The sequence below is a fragment of the Microtus pennsylvanicus genome, chromosome 5 (genome assembly GCF_037038515.1).
Source record: "Microtus pennsylvanicus isolate mMicPen1 chromosome 5, mMicPen1.hap1, whole genome shotgun sequence".
Classification (NCBI taxonomy): domain Eukaryota; kingdom Metazoa; phylum Chordata; class Mammalia; order Rodentia; family Cricetidae; genus Microtus; species Microtus pennsylvanicus.
The window spans coordinates 35,057,276-35,078,035 of NC_134583.1; the positions used below are offsets into that span (position 1 = coordinate 35,057,276).

Below are 20,760 nucleotides of genomic sequence, written 5' to 3' on the forward strand. Positions count from 1 at the left end.
TACTGATACACAGACTTTATTGAGATTTGTCACATACAATAGAGCATCCAAGTAGCAATCAACAATGGCAGCACGTCATTTTGTAACGACTGACACTTGTGGCTTTTCAAATTTGGTCTGCAGAAACTTTATCCTCAATTCAATCTAGTCATGCTTTTGAAAATGCTTTAGGTCACTCCAAGCTTGGCAATTAACATTTGGCATGGACAATGATAAAATCACAATAGATAAATACCAGACAGACCTTGTAGCCATAAACATAGACAGCAGAAGGAAATGGTAGTGAGTCAGTAGTTAGCCACAGTTACGGGAGGAGCTCAGAGACATCTGGAAGCCTTGATCACAAGCCCCACGATCTCTCCAAGCAGGGGCCGTATCTACAGTACACTCTACATCACTAACGCACTGAGAACACGTACATGATGAGCTCATTTGTATTAATGCCTTACATCCTTCGGAGTCAACAATACCTTAGTATAAAAATATTTAAGTTGTACTTCTCATAGAACTTTCTGTGTTTCCTAATGGGTGCTAAATGGATTTAATGGAGGCAGCAAGTTCCCCTGCGGTGATCGATTTCAGCATTTTTACAGCTATCTAGACCTAAAGACGTTTTAGACAAGTGTGGTCACATTTCAACTTATAGTAATATATGCTTGACTCACAATGATATTTTGTCAGTTTACCTGAAATTAGATTTTAATCTTATAAAAAATGTGTAAGAGTGGCATAATAAATAAGCAGTATGTTGAAATGGTAGCTGCTAATCACCAAGGACATGGGGGGACCCCACACTCACGCCACTGGCAGACTGAGTTTCTGCATGGTTTTAACTTACAGAACTACTCAAGTACACACACACCTGTTTGCTTTAGTCTGGTGTGCTCAGAAACCCAAGATATGGTCCACATACAAAAACTGTTTATCCAAGAAAAAAAGAATTGTAGCTGGTGGTTTCTCCTTTAAAAGTAACAAAATAATTCCGAAACTTTTAACTACCAGAATTTAGAAGAACCATTTTAGTTAGAAATCAAGTATAACAGACTCAAAAAGGAAAAATGACTCGTATAGAAAAGGATCAAAAAGAATCCCAGATGTGGAGTGATTCCGTAAAGCCGAAGCTGAGGTGGCCCGCAGCTTCCTGTCACCCCGGCATGCCTCGGGGACTACCAGAGGCTCTGGCTGCGGTCTCCTACAAAGGGTGTTTCCCTGGCGTGGAGGAGAGAGTGCTCCCACTTCATTTAATTCGCAAACTATTTGGTCAAAGAAATAAGTAAAGCTAAATGAAAGCACATCTGGTCGAAATCTGTGGCCATGAACGCTGACGAGATGTGCTTGATGTCCCTTGCAGCACCTGGCAGTGGGCAGCAGGATATGTTCCGGAATTCAGGGCATGGCCTCCGTCTGCGCTGGAGGGGGCTCGGTGGCCTCGGCACTAGTAGCGTTCGCGGTGGAATTCAGGACCTCTCCAAAATCACCGCCGGCAGGCTTGGCTCCCCCTACTTTAGACTTTAAAAGTGGGGAAAAGAGAAGACATCATGAAGCAAAATTAATCACCTCTGCAGAAAGAAACTCTAACCTGACTTTCAGTAGCAAACTGGGCCTCTCAAGACTATGTCCGTGTGTACATGCTGCTGTAGCGCTCGGGGTAGCTTAACCGTGAGACACAACAAACGGAAGATAAAAGTATCTTTCCTGGTGCACTGTAGGGTTCTCAGCCCTTTCCTACATAAGTCTGCCTACAGACTCAGCCATCATCTGGGGACTTGTCAGACACGGAGTGTCAGACGTGGAACTGTAATGCCTGAGGGACCCTGAGTGACTTCTTGTACACTAGAAATTTGTGACGCCCTACTCCAACCTCCTAGGCCTGAAACTGTCAATCAGTATCGGTTTGAATGCTACATATGCCTGATTTTTTTTTTCAAAACGCCTAGATGGGTGTGGTGGCTCATGCCTATAATATCAACACTCAGGAGGCTAAGGCAGGAGGACTGCCGTAAGTTTGGTCTCTAGCCTGGGCTCTACTGTAAGTTCCTGTGACGCACTGTCTCAGGACCAAAACCACACCTGTTATCAGTATGTCACTTCATGCTTCTCAGTGCTCGCTGCCTGTTACATGTAATGACTGAACAACACGAGAGCTACATGAGGAAACCAGCAGTGACCAAGAATGCATGCTCAGTGGATTCAACTTGAACTTCCGGTTTCCCCAGTCTTAACTCACTGGGCAAGTCTGAGAACTGGAATCTAACTGAAAGTTTTCTGCCATCCAAGCTTTGACTTAGATAAATATGCATAGCTTATAAGCATTACTAAATTCACTAAAATGTCTTTAACTATAAAAATTGTTACAACTTCTGGCAATTTAGCACAAGTAAAGGAACTCCCCACAGTGGGCCCCTCTTCCATTCATCTTTCCTCTTCAGAAGAGCCAATGAAACCCTCCAAGAAAATAATTTTTATTTTGTTTCGCTTCACTGCTTGCTCCATAAAATTCTAAGTAAAAGTGATTAAAATATTATGTATCTTACTATTAAATTTAAAGATGTAAAAAGAAAATGTTCAACAGCAGCACCTCCATAGCTAACTGGCCCAGCACGTGAGGTGTGCGAAGCCAGCCTGCGGTGCACAGCATACCACCTGCTCCAGCACATGAGCTGTGCGCGAGCCAGCCTGCGGTACACAGCATACCACCTACTCCAGCACATGAGCTGTGCGCGAGCCAGCCTGCGGTGCACAGCATACCACCTACTCCAGCACATGAGTTGTGCCTGAGCCAGCCTGCGGTACACAGCGTACCGCTCACTCCTGTCTCCCTTCTGTGCTTTGTCCCATTAGACCCTCTGAATCTTTCACTGTCCTCACCGAGATCGCAACTCCTGCCTCTCAGCTGCTCTTCCTCCAGGTCTGCATGGTACCCTCAGCTGTTCCTGTCATAGCCACCCACATACCTAAAACTACAGGAAACTGAACCCATCCAAAACCGCAGTGCACTGACATGCTGATACAAAGCGTAAATGACTGTAAGTATAATTTGGCAAAATTATCCCAAGCATATAACTACAAATTTCTTTAGCAATAACTATTCAATATACTTTGAAAAGTTACTTTTTATGTGTTTATCTGTGCTGGACAGTTATGTCAACTTGACACAAGCTATAGTCACACGGCAGGAGGGAATCTCAATTAAGAAAATGTCTCCGTGAGACCAGGTTATAGGCAAGCCCATATAGAATCTTCTTAATTAGTAGGTGATGGGGAAGGGCCCAGTCCATTGTGAGTGTGGTCACCCCTGGGCTGGTGGTCTTGGGTTCTATAAGGCGGCAGGCTAAGCAAATCATGGGGAGCAAGCTATGTTTAAGTTCCTTTTCTTCCAAACTTGCTTTTGGTCATGGTGTTTCATCACTAAGACATCATGTTTCATCATCCAAATGATGCTAAGTTGGATATGACAAATGAACTATACTGGCTGGAATCTATAGCAACAATAGTTAATATAGCAAGTGACTGGGCAGTTCTTTCTCATCTTTGGGATCAAATGCACATGAGCTGCTGATTTCTGATGAGCTATTTCAAATACTAAGAAGACAGATGTGAGGAAGAGGCAGGGAGAGTCCAATAGTCTTGAGAACTGAGTCACTGCAAACCGTGACTATTCACAATGCAGCCTCTTTTCAGATGTGTGACCTGGCACCGAGATGAAGAAAGCCAGTCTCATGTACCAATCTAGAAACACGAGTGTGATGTATGTTTATATTCATCCAGTGCACACCATGGAACAAGCCAAAGACTATCACAGCCCCGAAGCAGTAATACTGAACAAAATGAAGGATCCCTGCAATCATGGGTTCACAAGCATGAAGCTGTAAGACTGTATACAGTGAGATTCTACAGAGAAGAGGTCCAAGCTAAAATCCAGATCACTGCAGTGTCTTATCTTTCAGTAAGCAAATTCTGCCTTTTCATGTAAGAAACTTTTTTTCTTTTTGTTTGTTTTCTTTTTGTTGTTGTTATATTTTGTTTTTGTTTCATTTTAAGACAGCATTTCATTATCTAACAGTCTTGGCTGTGCTGGAACTAGTACTGTAGACCAGGCTAGGCCTTGAACTCAGAAGTGTGTTCTGAGTAAAATACCCGGCTATGTAAGATACTTTTAAGAATAAGTGATTCTTCTGGAGTTCTGAATGACTAAAATAAATATGAGTTCTTTTTAACTTATGTTCTTGAGTAAGGTCTCTCTGTAGCCAAGGATGGTCTTGAACTCACAGCCCTCCTTTTCTATCTCTCAAGTGCTGAAATTCCAGGTGTGTACCATTTATATAAATGAAACTGCCAGGCAAGGCTCACTTATTTAAAATAATAAGATGTCAGCTCCAAACTATATCCAGTGCAGTGAAGAGGGCTGGATAAAGGGCCGCCACCCAGGCTGCACACAAACGCTGGAACAGAGCATCAGGAGTTTCACTAGGCACACATGGGACCATTTGTGACTCAAAGAGTTCATAGAATCATTTGTCATGGTTTGTTTGTTTCCTGTTTTAGTGCTTTTGTGACAGAGTATGTAGCAAAAGCTAGCATCAAACTCTAGGCAATGCTCTTGCCTCAGCCTCCAAGTGCAGAGATTAAATGCATGAGCCACTATGCCCAATCCTCAGGGTTGATGACTTCGCCATAATTTTGGAAATAACACAATTTATAAAGCTACTGATTATGGAAGAATGTGTACCTCCAATGGGAGATCAAAGGAGACAGATATGAACAAGATACACTTTATAAATGTGTGAAATTGCTAAACAATAAGAAAATACCCTTAAATAGAAAAGATAGTGACTAATTTTTCATATTTTAATATCTATTATCAATATTAAAATACTAATATTTATATTGTCTAGTATTGTGTGATTTTTAGATAAAAACAGCACAAATTCTTGTTCAATTATAAGAATATTTGAAATAAAACAAATGTCTGAAAAATTGCAGTTTTATGTTATCAAAAAAAAATCACAAGAAAAAGAAAAAACCCTACAAAACCATGCAGTGTGCATTAGTGACGCGCAGGGTAGAATTCTTAAGTTCTCTAGAGCTTTATGGGAATGATGGGAGGTGGCAACAGTGTCATGAAGACAGCGCACCCCTGTACTTACCTTTAAGTTTTCAACCTTTTCTTCAAATGACTTGAAAGTTGGGGAGTTTCTATGAAGATAGAAAAAAATAAAATTACAACCACTGTGAAAAAAACAAAAGTCTCTGAAGGATCAGAAACGACTGCTTTTCTCCTTGCTGAGATTCATAATTAGCAAGAGTGGGTATTTATCTGCATATATGTGAACAGGTATCAACACATACACTTCCTGTGTGAACCAGCTTCTGGGCTAATACTTCTACATTGCTTTTAAGGTCATGAAGACAGTCACTCTAAGATATAAGTGATACTGTCATATAAACAGAAAAGGAAGAAGGTAGACAATACCAGCTCTGTCACCTTCCTAAAGACTCACCAGAACCAAGAAAATGCCACTGTGAGATCCCCTGAACTTAGCAGGATACTTTAGAACTCTGATTCAGTGCCTCATCCTGTGGGCTAAGATTCCCATAAGAGCACACAACACACTACACCATCGAGACAAGCTGAGATTCCATTACAGGGACCCTAATTCCAAAAGAATTGTGTCAGACAGAGAAGGGACCCAAAGAAAGCAGAGAGCTCAGAAAAGTATCTCTCCTCTACACATTAGGCTTTTGTCTCTCACCTATGGGTTCCTACATAGAACCTTAAATCCCACCCTGTTACAACGTTAGAAGGGCACAGAGGGGACCAAAGCCAGTGGTTGTTACATGTGACACCCCACCTCCCCAACCCCAGGCCAACTGTACTAGCGCTCTCAAGAACACGCTAGGAAAATGAACTCTCAGTCCCACACCTACTCTAGATTCAGAGACTCTAGGGGTGGTTCCAGCGTGCAACATTGTAGCTACCCCTCCAGGTGCTTCCTGTACAGACTAAAGTGCAAGCCAGGGATACCTACAGTTCCGGAGCCTCTGCTCCCCAGGCAGACTAAATTATGGCTGATTACCAGTGCCGGCTGAGGAAAGCTGGCTACAAAGGCCACTCTGGGATGAGCAAAGCAGAGTGTGAGGCTGGAAGCTATGGTGGAGGCGGGGTGGGTGGGGGGCGGGGGGGGGGGTTGAACAAAGAGAAGGAGAAGGAACAAAATAACCCTGAACTACTAAGACAGCTTCAGTCTACACTGGCATGTGCTTTCCAATTCAACTGGTTTCAAATAGACATTTTATAAAATAAAATTGAAACAGTAATTCTTTAAAAAATTCACATTTTGGCTCTTATGAATCTATCCCAACATTGTAAGAAAAGCAACTGCAGGTTGTAACAGTGTTAATGCCCAGCTTGTTAGACAGAATTCTAGTTCCCTAGTCAGTGGTTTGAGCATCCATACATGGGGCAGGAAGCATCTTGTAAGGACATACGTTACCTCATAGCAGGCATGCTAATCGAATGCTGAATGGAGCGTATACTGAGAGGCAGCATTAAAGGAAGACAGAAACAAGTTAGTATGCAGTGATCCAGCACAGAAGCTGCCCCACTTTCTGATTAGCGGAGCTTCTGGTAGCTCATTCTTTAGGCACTGTGAACAATCGTCTACTTTTTGAGGTGAGAGGGCGACATCAAAGCTATGCCAAAAGAATTTACTTCCATTCATAAGTCAATGTCAACCAAATCATTATCGGCGCTAATAGACAAGTATATCCTCTCCTGGCGCTGTGAAAACTATCAAGTGTGTTTACCCAGATCTAGAAGGTTCAAGGCTCAGAAGCCAAATTGTAACCCAAGGAACAGTAGAAAACTAAGAATGGAATGTGGATCTTCAGGAGTCCCGATTCAGGGTTCACTACCTCCCCTCAAAGATGAAGTGTACACACACACACACAACCCTGAAGGGCCACAGTGGCCATCTTTCTCCGGGTATCTGTTTCAGCGCTCAAACAGGCCAGTTTCTAAATCTATCACCTATTTGGTAACTAAGCAATCACAAATTCCAAAGCACTGCTTAGCAGGAGCAGCAGCAGCATCAATTCTTCACTAAGAGAGGCTTACACTTGGTCTCAAGACTTCCCCGAAGATCATTCAAGTACCATTCAGCTCTCTGTATTCTGGGGTTCAACGTCTACCCCTTAACAGTACAGTCTACTGATTGGCAAAGCTTTTGAGCCTGCTCTGAGCTACCGTCCCTAGACACTAGCTCAAGAAAATATCTTCATTCTTGGGCTCCTAAAAAAAATTTAAAAAAAAAAAACTTTGCTCTTGTTCAAACTGTTAAGTAATCTTTCCTTTTGGTAAAGTGAACAGTTCAAATATTAATCCTTAATGACATTCAAAAGAGTTTGTGAGTTTATGACTAGGACTGTTGTTACAGATGGCAAGGTGTTATGTGCTATCAAGTCTAGCTTGACATATACTATCTAATTATATACAGCATGATCTGGATGTACAGAATGCATACTCTGGAACAGAGAGAATTGGGGCACCATTGTGCTATCTGTCACACAGGAAGTTCTCCACCCTACAGAGGGGGCATGTGCTATGACAGCATCCTGGGCATGAACTACCCTGGAAAAAGTTACCAGTTCTTCTGCTTGATATTTTCAAGTACACTATCCCCCTAATTATAGGGCACAGATTAATGAAAACAATTGTAAATTATTTACAACATGACTTGAATCATCCCATGGATTTCCTTGGGCCGTTCTAAAGAACGAGCCGGGAAGAGCCAACACCCACGAAACAGTTTGACCCCAACTCCTGTGACACATTGGGGAGCACCCTCAACACTTTTAACCTCCTGCCAATCTGCAAACTGTCACTGAATGGGGTGTGGAACTCCACAACAGACAGATCCTCAAATCCGACAGGACGCGGATCTCTGAGCTAGAAACCCCACCAACTTAAAGGCTGTGGTGGAATTGCCAGATCATGAAAGAGCCGTTAGAACTCAGAGGAAGCCTGTTTGCCAAGAAAAGAGAAAGGGAAGTGTGGACAGGGTTAGGAGGGAGAGAGGGTCTGGTCGGTCATGCAGGTACACCTGGGTAGGAGGGGGCACACTTTCGTATCGCCTAGTTGGCAAGTGCTACCTCAATTTCCAAAGCTTTTTGCTTTTCGAGGAGTTGGGCTTGTTTGAGTGGGATGGGGCTGGGCTTACCTCTCCCCACTCCTTGGTTTACAACACTGTTGTTATATTTGTGCAAAGCTTTTCCCTTTGCACTAAGCTAACACATGCCATTTTCTGTCCCTCCCCGAAAGCACTCTCCACCAGAACACCCACTTCAGGAGAAGCTACTAAACTCTGGCCACGGAAGGTGAGTAGTGGCCAAGTATGATAAATTGATTGTGTGTGGGATTCAGACACAGTTTAACAATATTAACAAAATGAGGTAATAGTGGGTAAAGTTTAATTTTTTTAAAGTCCCAGACAAATCTAGCTACTGTTCCTATAGTCACATAAGAAGTTTTATTTCCCCTAGCAGCCAGGTGGCTGGGTTTTCTCACCAGCACACAAGCTAATACATATTAAATATGCCTCAGACAATATCTATAGGAAAAGACAAGGACCTGTTTATAATAAGGCTTATTTTGTGGAAAAAAAAATCACTGGGCTAAATCTGAATACTTTTCTGTAGCTGTATTTCAAAATTCAAAAACAAAACAAAACAAAAACCTCTTAAAACAGAGAATGAGATCCATTGCCAGAGATGGCTTTGAAGGCAAGGTCTCTGCTCCTGAGAGCCATCTTAGTGGGAAGGACAAAGCGTATATGTGAGTCCAACCCCACCCGTTAGCTAATCCCCTCTGCATTCGCATCCAGATGGCATTGCACTTGGGGCAGCTGTTCTTTCATCCCTGGCTACTCTACACCAAGTTACTCAAAGCTTCCTCAACTGATACTATCATTTCCTATTTCATCCAAAGTTGAACTCAATACAGAACCTCCTACAGCAAAAAGCCAGAGTCACTGATTAACAGCCAAGCTGTGGGGACCCGTCCCATCTACAAGGCAAGATCTGTTGTAACCCTCGAAGCAGGGCACAAAGTAAGGCATCTCTTAACATAACGACACAGCACAGGGCGGCTGGTTCTCAATGTGTCCTTGTCCACCTCAGGGTCACTCTGACTTTGCAAAGCCCATTCTTTTAAAGAGCCAAACTATTCGGGGCTGGAGAGATGGCTCAGTGGTTAAGAGCTGGGCTGCTCTTCCAGATGACGCAGGTTCAAACGTCAGCACCCACATGGCAGCTCACATGGGACTCCAACTCCAGGAGATCTGTCACCTTCAGACCAATGCACATAAAATAAAGTATTTTCTTTTAAAGCTGAATTACTTAGTTTTTTCCTAGTCTGATACTGTTGCTTGGTCTTTCCATCTCTACAAATCAGGATGAACAGAGAAAGAAGGGCTATGCAGAGAGCAGCAATGGCTAATGCGTGGGTGCCGGCCGCATGGCAAGCATGGCTGCAAAAGCAATCTCACGTGGTTCTCAGTCTCCTCTGACGTGAGCAATACCCAGGGATCAGGAGTCACTCTCAAACGCAGTGCTCTTAGCAGAGAGTCAGCTCCGGGTCCAGGACGCTGGATTCGAATCCTAACCAGCAGCCACTTACATTGGCTTTGTAGCCTTCAGGTCATTTACTGTCCCTCCAGCTCAATGTTCTCCCAACTATAAAATCAGAACAGTAACCACGCCTACTTCGGAAGTGCTCAGATCTTCTTACCCAGCTTACAACCCTGAGGCATTATCACATCATTTTCATAGTCAATTATGTGTCTAAAGTTTCCAGCATCAGCAGTTCTTAGTCCCAGCCCTACAGGCTAGGACAAGGCTATCATTTAACAGCTCCATCAGAATGAACAAATACCTTGGCTAACTGAAGGGGGGGAATGGATGCGGAAAGTGGAGGAAGTTATTACTACGATTCAGTTCCTAATTAAAAGATACTGTTTCATGGAGAAGGAAAGATATTGTCTTTTCCCACAAAGAGCAGAAGTTTCCAGCAAAAAAGAATTGTCTAGAATGACCCTAATAAACCCCAAAACAAATTTTAAAAATTGAGATATGTCTATACATGAAGAAATACTTATTTGAAAGGAAAACACCCTGTGAAATAAACACAAAATGAATTAGCATTTCTTTGTAAATATGAAAGAAATGAAACAAGATGAATTATTCCAGAATGCCATGAGCCCATCGCCTGTGTTTAAAGGCAGCAGTAGTTAAAATGAGAAGGGACTTCTAAAGGATGAAGACTCAATGTGCTGCCTGTATGTACAGGGGAAAAGGTGGAAATAGAGATGTGGAAATGTGCGTGCCACTTTCATGAGTGGTCAATGACTGTCCCCAAGGGCCTCATGGATCAGTTTTCATTGACTTGTCCCACCAGGATCCCAGCCAGGCTGAGCTCTCGTACATTTTCTCCCTGACCCCCACTTATCCTCCTGTCCTTTCCCTCCCCCACCCACCCCTAACCAAGCCAAATTACAGATGTCTAAATCTCAAACATCACCTCATTAACTGACCACGTTTATAAGATGAAAACCTGATGCTGAAATCTCCGAGTCAGCAAAAGCCGTGTACGTCTCTTCTTGCATCCCAAACTACATGGGCACGAAATCACTAGTCTCGAGTTTGCCGGACGAGGGGGACTCAGGACAAACAGTTAGTGGGATTAACCGTCTGTTTCAGAGCGGTTGGCACGAGGGATCTCTGGTTTCCATCCTCTTAGCCCTAGACGGGGCCATGCTGCTACAGCCTGTCGCCTTGGATGGTTCCTAGAGGAATGTGGCCAGTTTGCCCCTGACCTTTATGATCTAAAGATCAGATATGTTTTCCTTGTATGTCTGAAACATGAGACTAGATTAAGTGACTTTAGCTGATCTCTGCTCTATAAGAATTACAAAGTTCACGCCCAGTCCAGCCTGTCTGGGCGCTGGGTCCGAGTCCTCGGGGCGCCCGGGTGGGCTGCAGTTCCTTTGTTTCTGTGGCCTGCCTGCACCAAGCAGGGTAGGCGCTTTGTTTGCGAGCTGCCCAACCAGCACGGAGGCCTGATCTCTCGGTGCCAGGAGACCCAGCTTTAGGGTGAGTTTCTGGCCTGCGGCGCCAGCCTGGGACGGGGAGCTCGGGGGTTCCTTGGCCCCCTGTCATTCTTGGGCTCTCTGCAGGGCCTCTACTCCCTGGGTACTGCCTCTTTCTTCCTGGCCCACCCAGCTTCCATCCAGAGTCCTCCCCACTTAGGCCCCACCGCCCTCTTTTGTCACATAACATCACCCAGCCCAGCCTGTCTGGGCACTGGGTCCGAATCCTCGGGGCACCCAAACGGGCTGGAGTTCCTTTGTTTCTATGGCCTGCCTGCACCAAGCAGGGTAGGCGCTTTGTTTGCAAGCTGCCCAACCAGCACGGAGGCCTGATCTCTCGGCGCCAGGAGAGCCAACATTGGGGAGAGCCAGCGTTGGGTAGGCAAGGAGACCTGATCCGGTAAAAGAAGATCCATAAGGGAGCATTTGGAAGAAGAGATGGGCAGACGCCAAGGCAAGAATTCGCCCAACAAGCTGAAAAGCAACATGAAGCCACCAGAAACCAGCGACCTCACAACGGGAGGACATGAATACCTTAATCAAGAAGAAGTAGAAAAGATTGACTTCATGAAAGTGATTGACGCCCTTAAACAGCATGTAAAAAAACGCCCTTATAGAAATGGATGAGAAATATAACAGAAAGTTTGAAGAATTGAATAAATCAGTGAATGATACCCTAGAAAACCAAGGAAAAACAATCAAACAGATAATGGAAACAGTTCAAGACTTGAAAACTGAAATGGAGGCAAAGAAGAAAACACAAACAGAGGGCCAGCTGGACATGGAAAATCTAGGTAAACGAATAGAGACTACAGAAACAAGCATAACCAACAGAATACAAGAGATAGAAGAAAGACTCTCAGATTCTGAAGATACCACAGAGAAAATAAACACTATGATCAAAGAAAACAGCAAGTCCAACAAACTCTCATTACAAAACATTCAGGAAATATGGACACAATAAAAAGACCAAACCTAAGAATAATAGGAGTAGAAGAAGGAAAAGAAATGCAGCTCAATGGTCCAGAAAATATATTTAATAAAATTATAGAAGAAAACTTTCCCAACCTGAAGAAGGATGTACCTATGAAGGTTCAAGAAGCATACAGAACACCGAATAGGCTGGATCAAAAAAAAAAAAATCCCCTCGCCATGTAATTATCAAAACACAAAGCACACAGAATAAGAAAAGAATATTAAGAGCTGCAAAGGAAAAAAGCCAAATTACTTATAAAGGTAAACCTATCAGACTTACACCTGACTTCTCCATGGAAACCATGAAAGCCAGAAGGTCCTGGATAGATGTACTGCAGAAACTGAGAGACCATGGATGCAAGCCCAGATTACTATACCCAGCCAAGCTTTCGTTCACTATAAATGGAGAAAATAAAATTTTCCAGGATAAAAACAAATTTAAACAATATGCAGCCACAAATCCAGCCTTACAGAAAGTAACTGAAGGAAAATCACTAACCAAGGAGTCCAACAATGACCACAATAACTCAGACATCCAGAGACCCTTCACCAACACAAGTCAAAGAAGGGAAACACACAGACTCTACGACTAAAAAAAAAAAAATGACCAGAGTTAACAACCACTGATCATTAATATCACTTAATGTCAATGGACTCAACTCACCTATAAAAAGGCACAGGCTAAGAGATTGGATACGAAAACAGGATCCAACATTCTGCTGTTTACAAGAAACACACCTCAACCACAAAGACAGGCACCTACTCAGAGTAAAGGGCTGGGAAAAGGCCTATCAAGCAAATGGACCTAAGAAACAAGCAGGTGTGGCCATACTAATTTCTAACAAAGTTGACTTCAAACTTAAATCAATCAGAAGAGATGGAGAGGGGCATTTTATACTCATAACAGGAACAGTTCATCAGGATGAAGTCTTAATCCTGGACATCTATGCCCCTAATATAAAAGCACCCACGTACATAAAAGAAACATTGCTAAAATTCAAGGCAGCCATCAAACCGCACACACTAATAGTAGGAGACTTCAACACTCCTCTCTCACCAATGGACAGGTCAATCAGACAGAAACCTAACAGAGAAATAAGAGAATTAATGGAGGTAATGAAGCAAATGGACTTAACAGACATCTATAGAACATTCCACCCAAATAGGAAAGAATATACCTTCTTCTCTGCAGCTCATGGAACCTTCTCGAAAATCGACCACATAGTCGGTAACAAAGCAAACATCCACAGTTACAAAAAAATATTAGTAACCACCTGTGTCTTATCAGATCACCATGGATTAAAGTTAGAATTCAACAACAATGCTACCCCCAGAAAGCCTACAAAGTCATGGAAACTGAACGGTCAACTACTGAACCATACCTGGATTAAGGAAGAAATAAAGAAAGAAATTAAAGTCTTCCTAAAATTCAATGAAAATAAAAAAACAACATACTCAAACTTATGGGACACTATGAAAGCAGTCCTAAGAGGAAAGTTCATAGCACTAAGTGCCCACTTAAAGAAAACAGAGAAAGCTCACATTGGAGACTTAACAGCCCACCTGAAAGCTCTACAAAAAAAAGAAGCAGACTCACCTAGGAGGAGTAGGAGACTGGAAATAATCAAACTGAGGGCTGAAATCAACAAAATAGAAACACAGAAAACAATACAAAGAATCAATGGAACAAAAAGCTGGTTCCTGGAGAAAATCAACAAGATTGACAAACCCCTATCCAAACTAATCAAACGGCAGAGAGAGAATTTGCAAATTAATAAGATCAGAAATGAAAAGGGGGACATAACCACAGACACAGAGGAAATTCAGAGAATCATTAGATCTTACTACAAAAGCCTATATGCCACAAAACTGGAAAATGTAAAGGAAATGGATACTTTTTTAGATAAATATCATATACCAAAGTTAAATCAGGACCAGGTGAACAATCTAAATAGACCTGTTAGTCGCAAAGAATTAGAAGAGGTTATCAAAAACCTCCCTACCAAAAAAAGCCCGGGACCAGATGGTTTCAATGCGGAATTCTACCAGAACTTCCAAGAAGAGCTAATACCTATACTCCCTAATGTATTTCACAATATAGAAACAGAAGAGGCACTGCCAAATTCCTTTTATGAAGCTACAGTTACTCTGATACCAAAACCACACAAAGACTCAACCAAGAAAGAGAATTATAGACCAATCTCACTCATGAACATGGATGCAAAAATCCTCAACAAAATACTGGCAAACCGAATCCAAGAACACATTAGAAAAATTATCCATTATGATCAAGTAGGCTTCATCCCAGGGATGCAGGGCTGGTTCAACATACGAAAATCTATCAATGTAATCCATCATATAAATAAACTGAAAGAAAAAAACCATATGATCATCTCATTAGATGCTGAAAAAGCATTTGACAAAATTCAACATCCCTTTATGATAAACGTATTGGAGAGATTAGGGATACAAGGGTCATACCTAAATATAATAAAAGCTATATACAGCAAGCCGACAGCTAACATCAAATTAAATGGAGAGAAACTCAAAGCCATCCCATTAAACTCAGGAACACGACAAGGCTGTCCACTCTCGCCATACCTCTTCAATATAGTGCTTGAAGTTCTAGCAATAGCAATAAGACAACATAAGGGGACCAAGGGGATTCGAATTGGAAAGGAAGAAGTGAAACTTTCGTTATTTGCAGATGATATGATAGTGTACATAAGCGACCCCCAAAACTCCACCAAAGAACTTTTACAGCTGATAAACACCTTTAGTAATGTGGCAGGATACAAGATCAACTCCAAAAAATCAGTCGCCCTCTTATACACAAAGGATATGGAAGCAGAGAGGGAAATCAGAGAAGCTTCACCTTTCACGATAGCCACAAACAGCATAAAATATCTTGGGGTAACTCTAACCAAGGAAGTGAAAGATCTATTTGACAAGAACTTTAAAGCATTGAAGAAAGAAACTGAGGAGTATACCAGAAAATGGAAGGACCTCCCTTGCTCTTGGATTGGGAGGATCAACATAGTAAAAATGGCAATTCTACCAAAGGCAATTTATAGATTCAATGCAATCCCTATCAAGGTCCCATCAAAATTCTTCACAGATCTTGAGAGGACAATAATCAACTTTATATGAAAAAACAAAAAACCCAGGATAACCAAAACAATCCTATACAATAAAGGATTGTCTGGAGGCATTACCATCCCTGACTTCAAACTCTATTACAGAGCTACAGTGATGAAAACAGTGTGGTACTGGCATAAAAACAGAGAAGTCGACCAATGGAATCGTATAGAAGACCCGAATTTTAACCCACAAACCTATGAACACCTCATTTTCGATAAAGGAGCTAAAAGTATACAATGGAAGAAAGAAAGCATCGTCAACAAATGGTGCTGGCATAACTGGATGTCAACCTGTAGAAGAATGAAAATAGACCCATATCTATCACCATGCACAAAACTCAAGTCCAAATGGATTAAAGACCTCACTATCAGTCAGAACACATTGAACCTGATAGAAGAGAAAGTGGGAAGTACCCTAAATCAGATCAGCACAGGAGATCACTTCCTATGTGTAACCCCAACAGCTCAGACATTAAGGGCAACATTGAATAAATGGGACCTACTAAAACTGAGAAGCTTCTGTAAAGCAAAGGACACTGTCACCAAGACAAAAAGGCAACCTACTGACTGGGAGAAGATCTTCACCAACCCACAACAGACAAAGGTCTGATCTCCAAAATATATAGAGAACTCAGGAAACTAGACTTTAAAATGCTAATTAACCCAATTAAAAAATGGGGCACTGAACTGAACAGAGAATTCTCAGCAGAGGAAGTTCAAATGGCCAAAAGACACTTAAGGTCATGCTCAACCTCCTTAGCAATCAGGGAAATGCAAATCAAAACAACTTTGAGATATCATCTTACACCTGTCAGAATGGCTAAAATAAAAAACACCAAGGATAGCCTTTGCTGGAGAGGTTGTGGAGAAAGGGGTATCCTCATCCATTGCTGGTGGGAATGCAATCTTGTGCAGCCACTTTGGAAATCAGTGTTTCGGTTTCTCAGGAAATTCGGGATCAACCTACCCCTGGACCCAGCAATACCACTCCTGGGAATATACCCAAGAGATGCCCTATCATATGACAAGAGCATTTGTTCAACTATGTTCATAGCAGAATTATTTGTAATAGCCAGAACCTGGAAACAACCTAGATGCCCTTCAATGGAAGAATGGATGAAGAAAGTGTGGAATATCTACACATTAGAGTACTATGCTGCGGTAAAAAACAATGACTTCTCGAATTTTGCATGCAAATGGATGGAAATAGAAAACACTATCCTGAGTGAGGTAACCCAGACCCAAAAAGATGAATATGGGATGTACTCACTCATAATTGGTTTCTAGCCATAAATAAGGGACACGGAGCCTACAATTGGTGATCCTAAAGAAACTAAATAAGAAGGTGAACCAAAGGAAAAACATATAGTTATCCTCTTGGCTATGGGAAGTAGACAAAGTTGCCGGGGAGAAAATTGAGATCTTGGGGTTGGGGTGGGATGGGGGTAAGGGGAGATGGGGAGAGAAAAGGGAGAAGGGGAGCAAGGGGGGAACTTGGGGAAAAAGGAGGATTGGGATAAAGGAAGGTTGGATAGGGGAGCACGGAAGCACAATTCTTAGTTAAGGGAGCCACCTTAGGGTTGGCAAGAGACTTGAACCTAGAGTGGCTCCCAGGTGCCCAAGCGGAGGTCCCCAGTTAATTCCTTGGGCAGCTGGGGATAGGGAACCTGAAATGACCCTATCCTATAGCAATACTGACGAATATCTTGCATATCATCATAGAACCTTCATCTGGTGATGGATGGAGATAGAGACAGAGACCCACACTGGAGCACTGGACTGAGCTCCCAAGGTCCCAATGAGGAGCAGAAGGAGGGAGAACATGAGCAAAGAAGTCAGAACCGCGAGGGGTGCACCCACCCACTGAGACAGTGGAGCTGATCTATTGGGAGCTCACCAAGGCCAGCTGGACTGTGACTGAAAAAGCATGGGATAAAACTGGACTCTCTGAACATGGCGAACAATGAGAGCTGATGAGACGCCAAGGACAGTGGCAAGGGGTTTTGATCCTACGTAATGTGCTGGCTTTGTGGGAGCCTAGCCAGTTTGGATGTTCACCTTCCTAGATATGGACGGAAGGGGGAGGACCTAGGACTTAACACAGGGCAGGGAACCCTGACTGCTCTTTGGACTGGAGAGGGAGGGGGAAAGGAGTGGGGGGAGGGGGAGAAGGGTAGGAGGAGGGGGAGAAGGATGGGAGGAGGGGGAGGGAAATGGGAGGCTGGGAGGAGGTGGAAACTTGTTTTTTTTCTCATTTTCTCAATAAAAAAAAAAGATTTAAAAAAAAGAATTACAAAGTTCAGAAGAGAAGTTTTTCTCTTATTGCCAAGTTTTGATCAGAAGACTTGATCTCCACATGCACTATTTGTCAGTAGAAACGAACACTTGCACCACATCCTTGAAGTTCAAGAACTTTGTGGAAGGGGGAGCAGAAAGAATGTGCTGGAAGGTGAGGAGAAGGCTAAGAAATGTCACCTCGTAAGCCTGACACGGCAGTGGCCGTCTGTATGAAAGTCTGCTATGGAAAGAGAAAGGACTCGTGGGGTCTTGCTGCTGACCTGCTGGCAGCTAATGGATTCTGGAAGATGGGAAGGCAGACTATCCAGTTGTATACACACTGGTGAGCCCACAGCGCTGCGATGCTTAGCTCCAAACCCAGGGTAACACAAGGCCCTAGTAAACTCAGTAGGACACTAAACCAAAACAAATGAATATGGGAAAGATGCCCGCCAAGAGGAATGGGGATTGGCAGGGCTGGGAGGGAAGCAAGAGTGGGTGGGGGAAAGGATTTTATACCTGCATGAAATTCTCAGAGAACAAAACTTATTAGTTTAAGAATAGTGCAGCACAATTGCCATTTCTAAGTAAAATGAGATGACCTAAAAACATTCAGACGAGCAGACTGTTTCTGATATAACATGACGGCACACACTGACCATGTACACATCAGCTTTAACCTCGCTAACAGTGTGCGGAAGAATTAATAACCAGAAAGGGAGACAGGAAGGGGGGGAAAATAGTAGCAGCTAAATCATAGCACAAGTCCCTTAAGACAATGATGTACTCCAGTCAGAAGAGAGATGGAGAGGGAGACACCCTTCCTGCTTACTCTTTAAGATCTCCACTTGTCTCCTCCAAAGCCTCCATTTATAATCACATAATCAGAATCGTCACAGCGACACCTACAGGGCACAGCCTGTACTTTCTCATACCCCATTTCCACTGACAAACCATAAAATTACCCTGTATGCTTAAAAAAACAGCTAGCAGAAAATAATAAAACAGCAAAATCTATGAGCTAATAAGACAAATGTTGCGAAGTACATGGTGGGTAAGATCTGACGTCTGTCTTACCACACACAAAAAGAGCAGTGAAACCTTTATAAGATGACAACTACCACGAGACAGCACATGCAGTCTATTACAGTTACATAATAGGACACACATGAAGGAGAATCCCAGCATCCTTACAAAAGCACCAAAGAAACTAAAGCATCAAAACCAAACAAAGTCAGACATCAAAAGGGAGGAATTCTGTATGCCACGGTAAAAGTAATGACAATAATCAATGAAACTTCAAACATCATTTCCATATCCCTTGTGCAGCAGCGTCAAATTCTTCTTTCAACTGGTTCATTACACATGGCACACAAGGAACCCTCCCGTGGAGTAAGAAACACTAATGTCCGAGCTACCGCGAGTGCAGGAAAATCACAGTGGACACACACAAGCATCCACCGAGGCAACAACATCTGCTCTCGCATGCTTGTCTCACACAGATGCGTGGCCGCAGCAGGCATTTCGCTCTCCTTACCTAAAGGAATGTGAAAAGGCTTGCAATCTGTAAGAAGCCAGAGGAAGCATTAAAACAGAAAGTTCTGACAAATCTGTCACAATTAAATAACCTACTTTTATTAAAGGTTCATGTTTTACATAGCCCCTAACACACTGAAGAGCCAGTCAGCATTGAAGAACCGAGGGCATCTGGTCGGTGCTGCGCACACGACTGTCCGAGGGTCAGGAAATCCCTCCTTACGGTGCCATGCATACAACCGTGGTGCTCTCAAATGCAATGAATGAAGAAATGTGTTTTAATACACAGTATAAAATAGTAATTGAACAAACCAATTCAACTAATGAAATTCTGGTTGTAAAACATATTTTCCACACAAATAAAAATACAAAGTCATGCAATCTGGGTTTAGGAAAAGACAAACGGGAAGTGTGCACACCAACAGAAGCAGAGCCCACGTAAGCCATGTTGGCCATGTTGGCACTATTCCAATCATGGCGGTAGATGGGACACAACAGCACCCCGAAGCGGTTTCACCAAAATGACAAGAAACAGTCTGCAAACTAATCTCAAATATAGATGCACAGTTTTTAAAAAGAAACTAAAAATGAAGACCCGGGCCTGAGTGTGGGTGTACAAACCAATGCACGCATGAGCATCCTGCAGCCACACCATGACACACAAATGTCACACACAAACAGTGACACCCTCAGGCCAAGCATGCGCTTCCGTGCCCGTGTACTGAAAGATGCTCGGCTCTAACCACAATCCACATTTGCAAACACCAGAGACAGACCGACACTGCAGGACTGAGAAGGACCGAGATGCAAAAGTTTGCAACCAGAATTTTTCAACAGCCCCTAAAGGGACTCACAAGAAACTCATTCTGGAGCTTAGAATACTACGCCTAAAGATTCAGGCACGCACTGCAGGCCTTGGCGTGAAGGCAAACCCTCCCTCCCTCTAACAGAAGGGGACCCAGCAGCACCCTGACCCACAGGCAGGGACCAACAGCGATCCCAGCACCAGTTCAGTTTGTCACAACTACTGGGTGAGCAAGGGAAACATATACACATACTTCACATCTTCCAGCTTCTTGGTGATGACTGAGCCAACCGAGGAAAATGCAGCTGACGCCTTCTGTCCAGCCTGAGATAAGGTTTCAGATGTCTTCTTGTACCTACAGTCAAACATGATTAAATGGGGGAGAGGGGGGTCAGTCAGGCTTTCCTATAAATTCCAGCACAGTGTCATCACCTACTGAGAAACTCAAGTACAGGACAGTTTAATAACTTCTAATGTTCTCTCTAACCATCAGAGCAGCAATAATCTCTCTGCCACAGTCTTCTGCAGTGCCCTGAACAGAGGCCTAGAAAGGAATGGACCAAGCAGTTATCAGGGTAAGGCTCACAAACTCAAATGCCCTCTCCCCCCACAAAAGCTGCACATGTATTAAAATCTTCATTTATCTGAGACTATACCTTATCTGGGGTTATCTCATCACCTAATCTACTGGGTTCTGAGGACTAAATATCACTGTGTACATACTGGAAAAGTCAATAGACAGACGTCCCCTCCCTGAGCTGAGGGCAGTATGCTATAAGACCACTAGTGGATGTCAACACTCGCCACTTACACTGAACCCTAGCTATACCATGTCGTCTTCTCTTAAATGGCCACGAAATGAGTAAGGATTGGGTGGTGCATA

General features: G+C 43.0%; 1 protein-coding gene across 7 annotated transcripts in view; it reads right to left on the minus strand.

Moving 5' to 3' along the window:
- Tpd52 (tumor protein D52) overlaps positions 1 to 20,760 on the minus strand; it is a 115,943-nt gene continuing 95,183 nt past the window's right edge. For 3 of the 7 annotated variants that reach the window (XM_075971479.1, XM_075971475.1, XM_075971482.1), the window contains exons 4-8: positions 20,131 to 20,232; positions 19,074 to 19,100; positions 6,495 to 6,536; positions 5,148 to 5,196; positions 1 to 1,509 (exon numbers count right to left, since the gene is read on the minus strand). In XM_075971479.1, coding sequence (XP_075827594.1) covers positions 1,387 to 1,509; positions 5,148 to 5,196; positions 6,495 to 6,536; positions 19,074 to 19,100; positions 20,131 to 20,232 — 343 coding nt within the window. In that variant the 3' untranslated portion in view covers positions 1 to 1,386. The remainder of the gene's footprint in view (positions 1,510 to 5,147; positions 5,197 to 6,494; positions 6,537 to 19,073; positions 19,101 to 20,130; positions 20,233 to 20,760) is intronic. The other 4 variants (XM_075971480.1, XM_075971477.1, XM_075971481.1 and 1 more) reach the window with 2 other exon arrangements.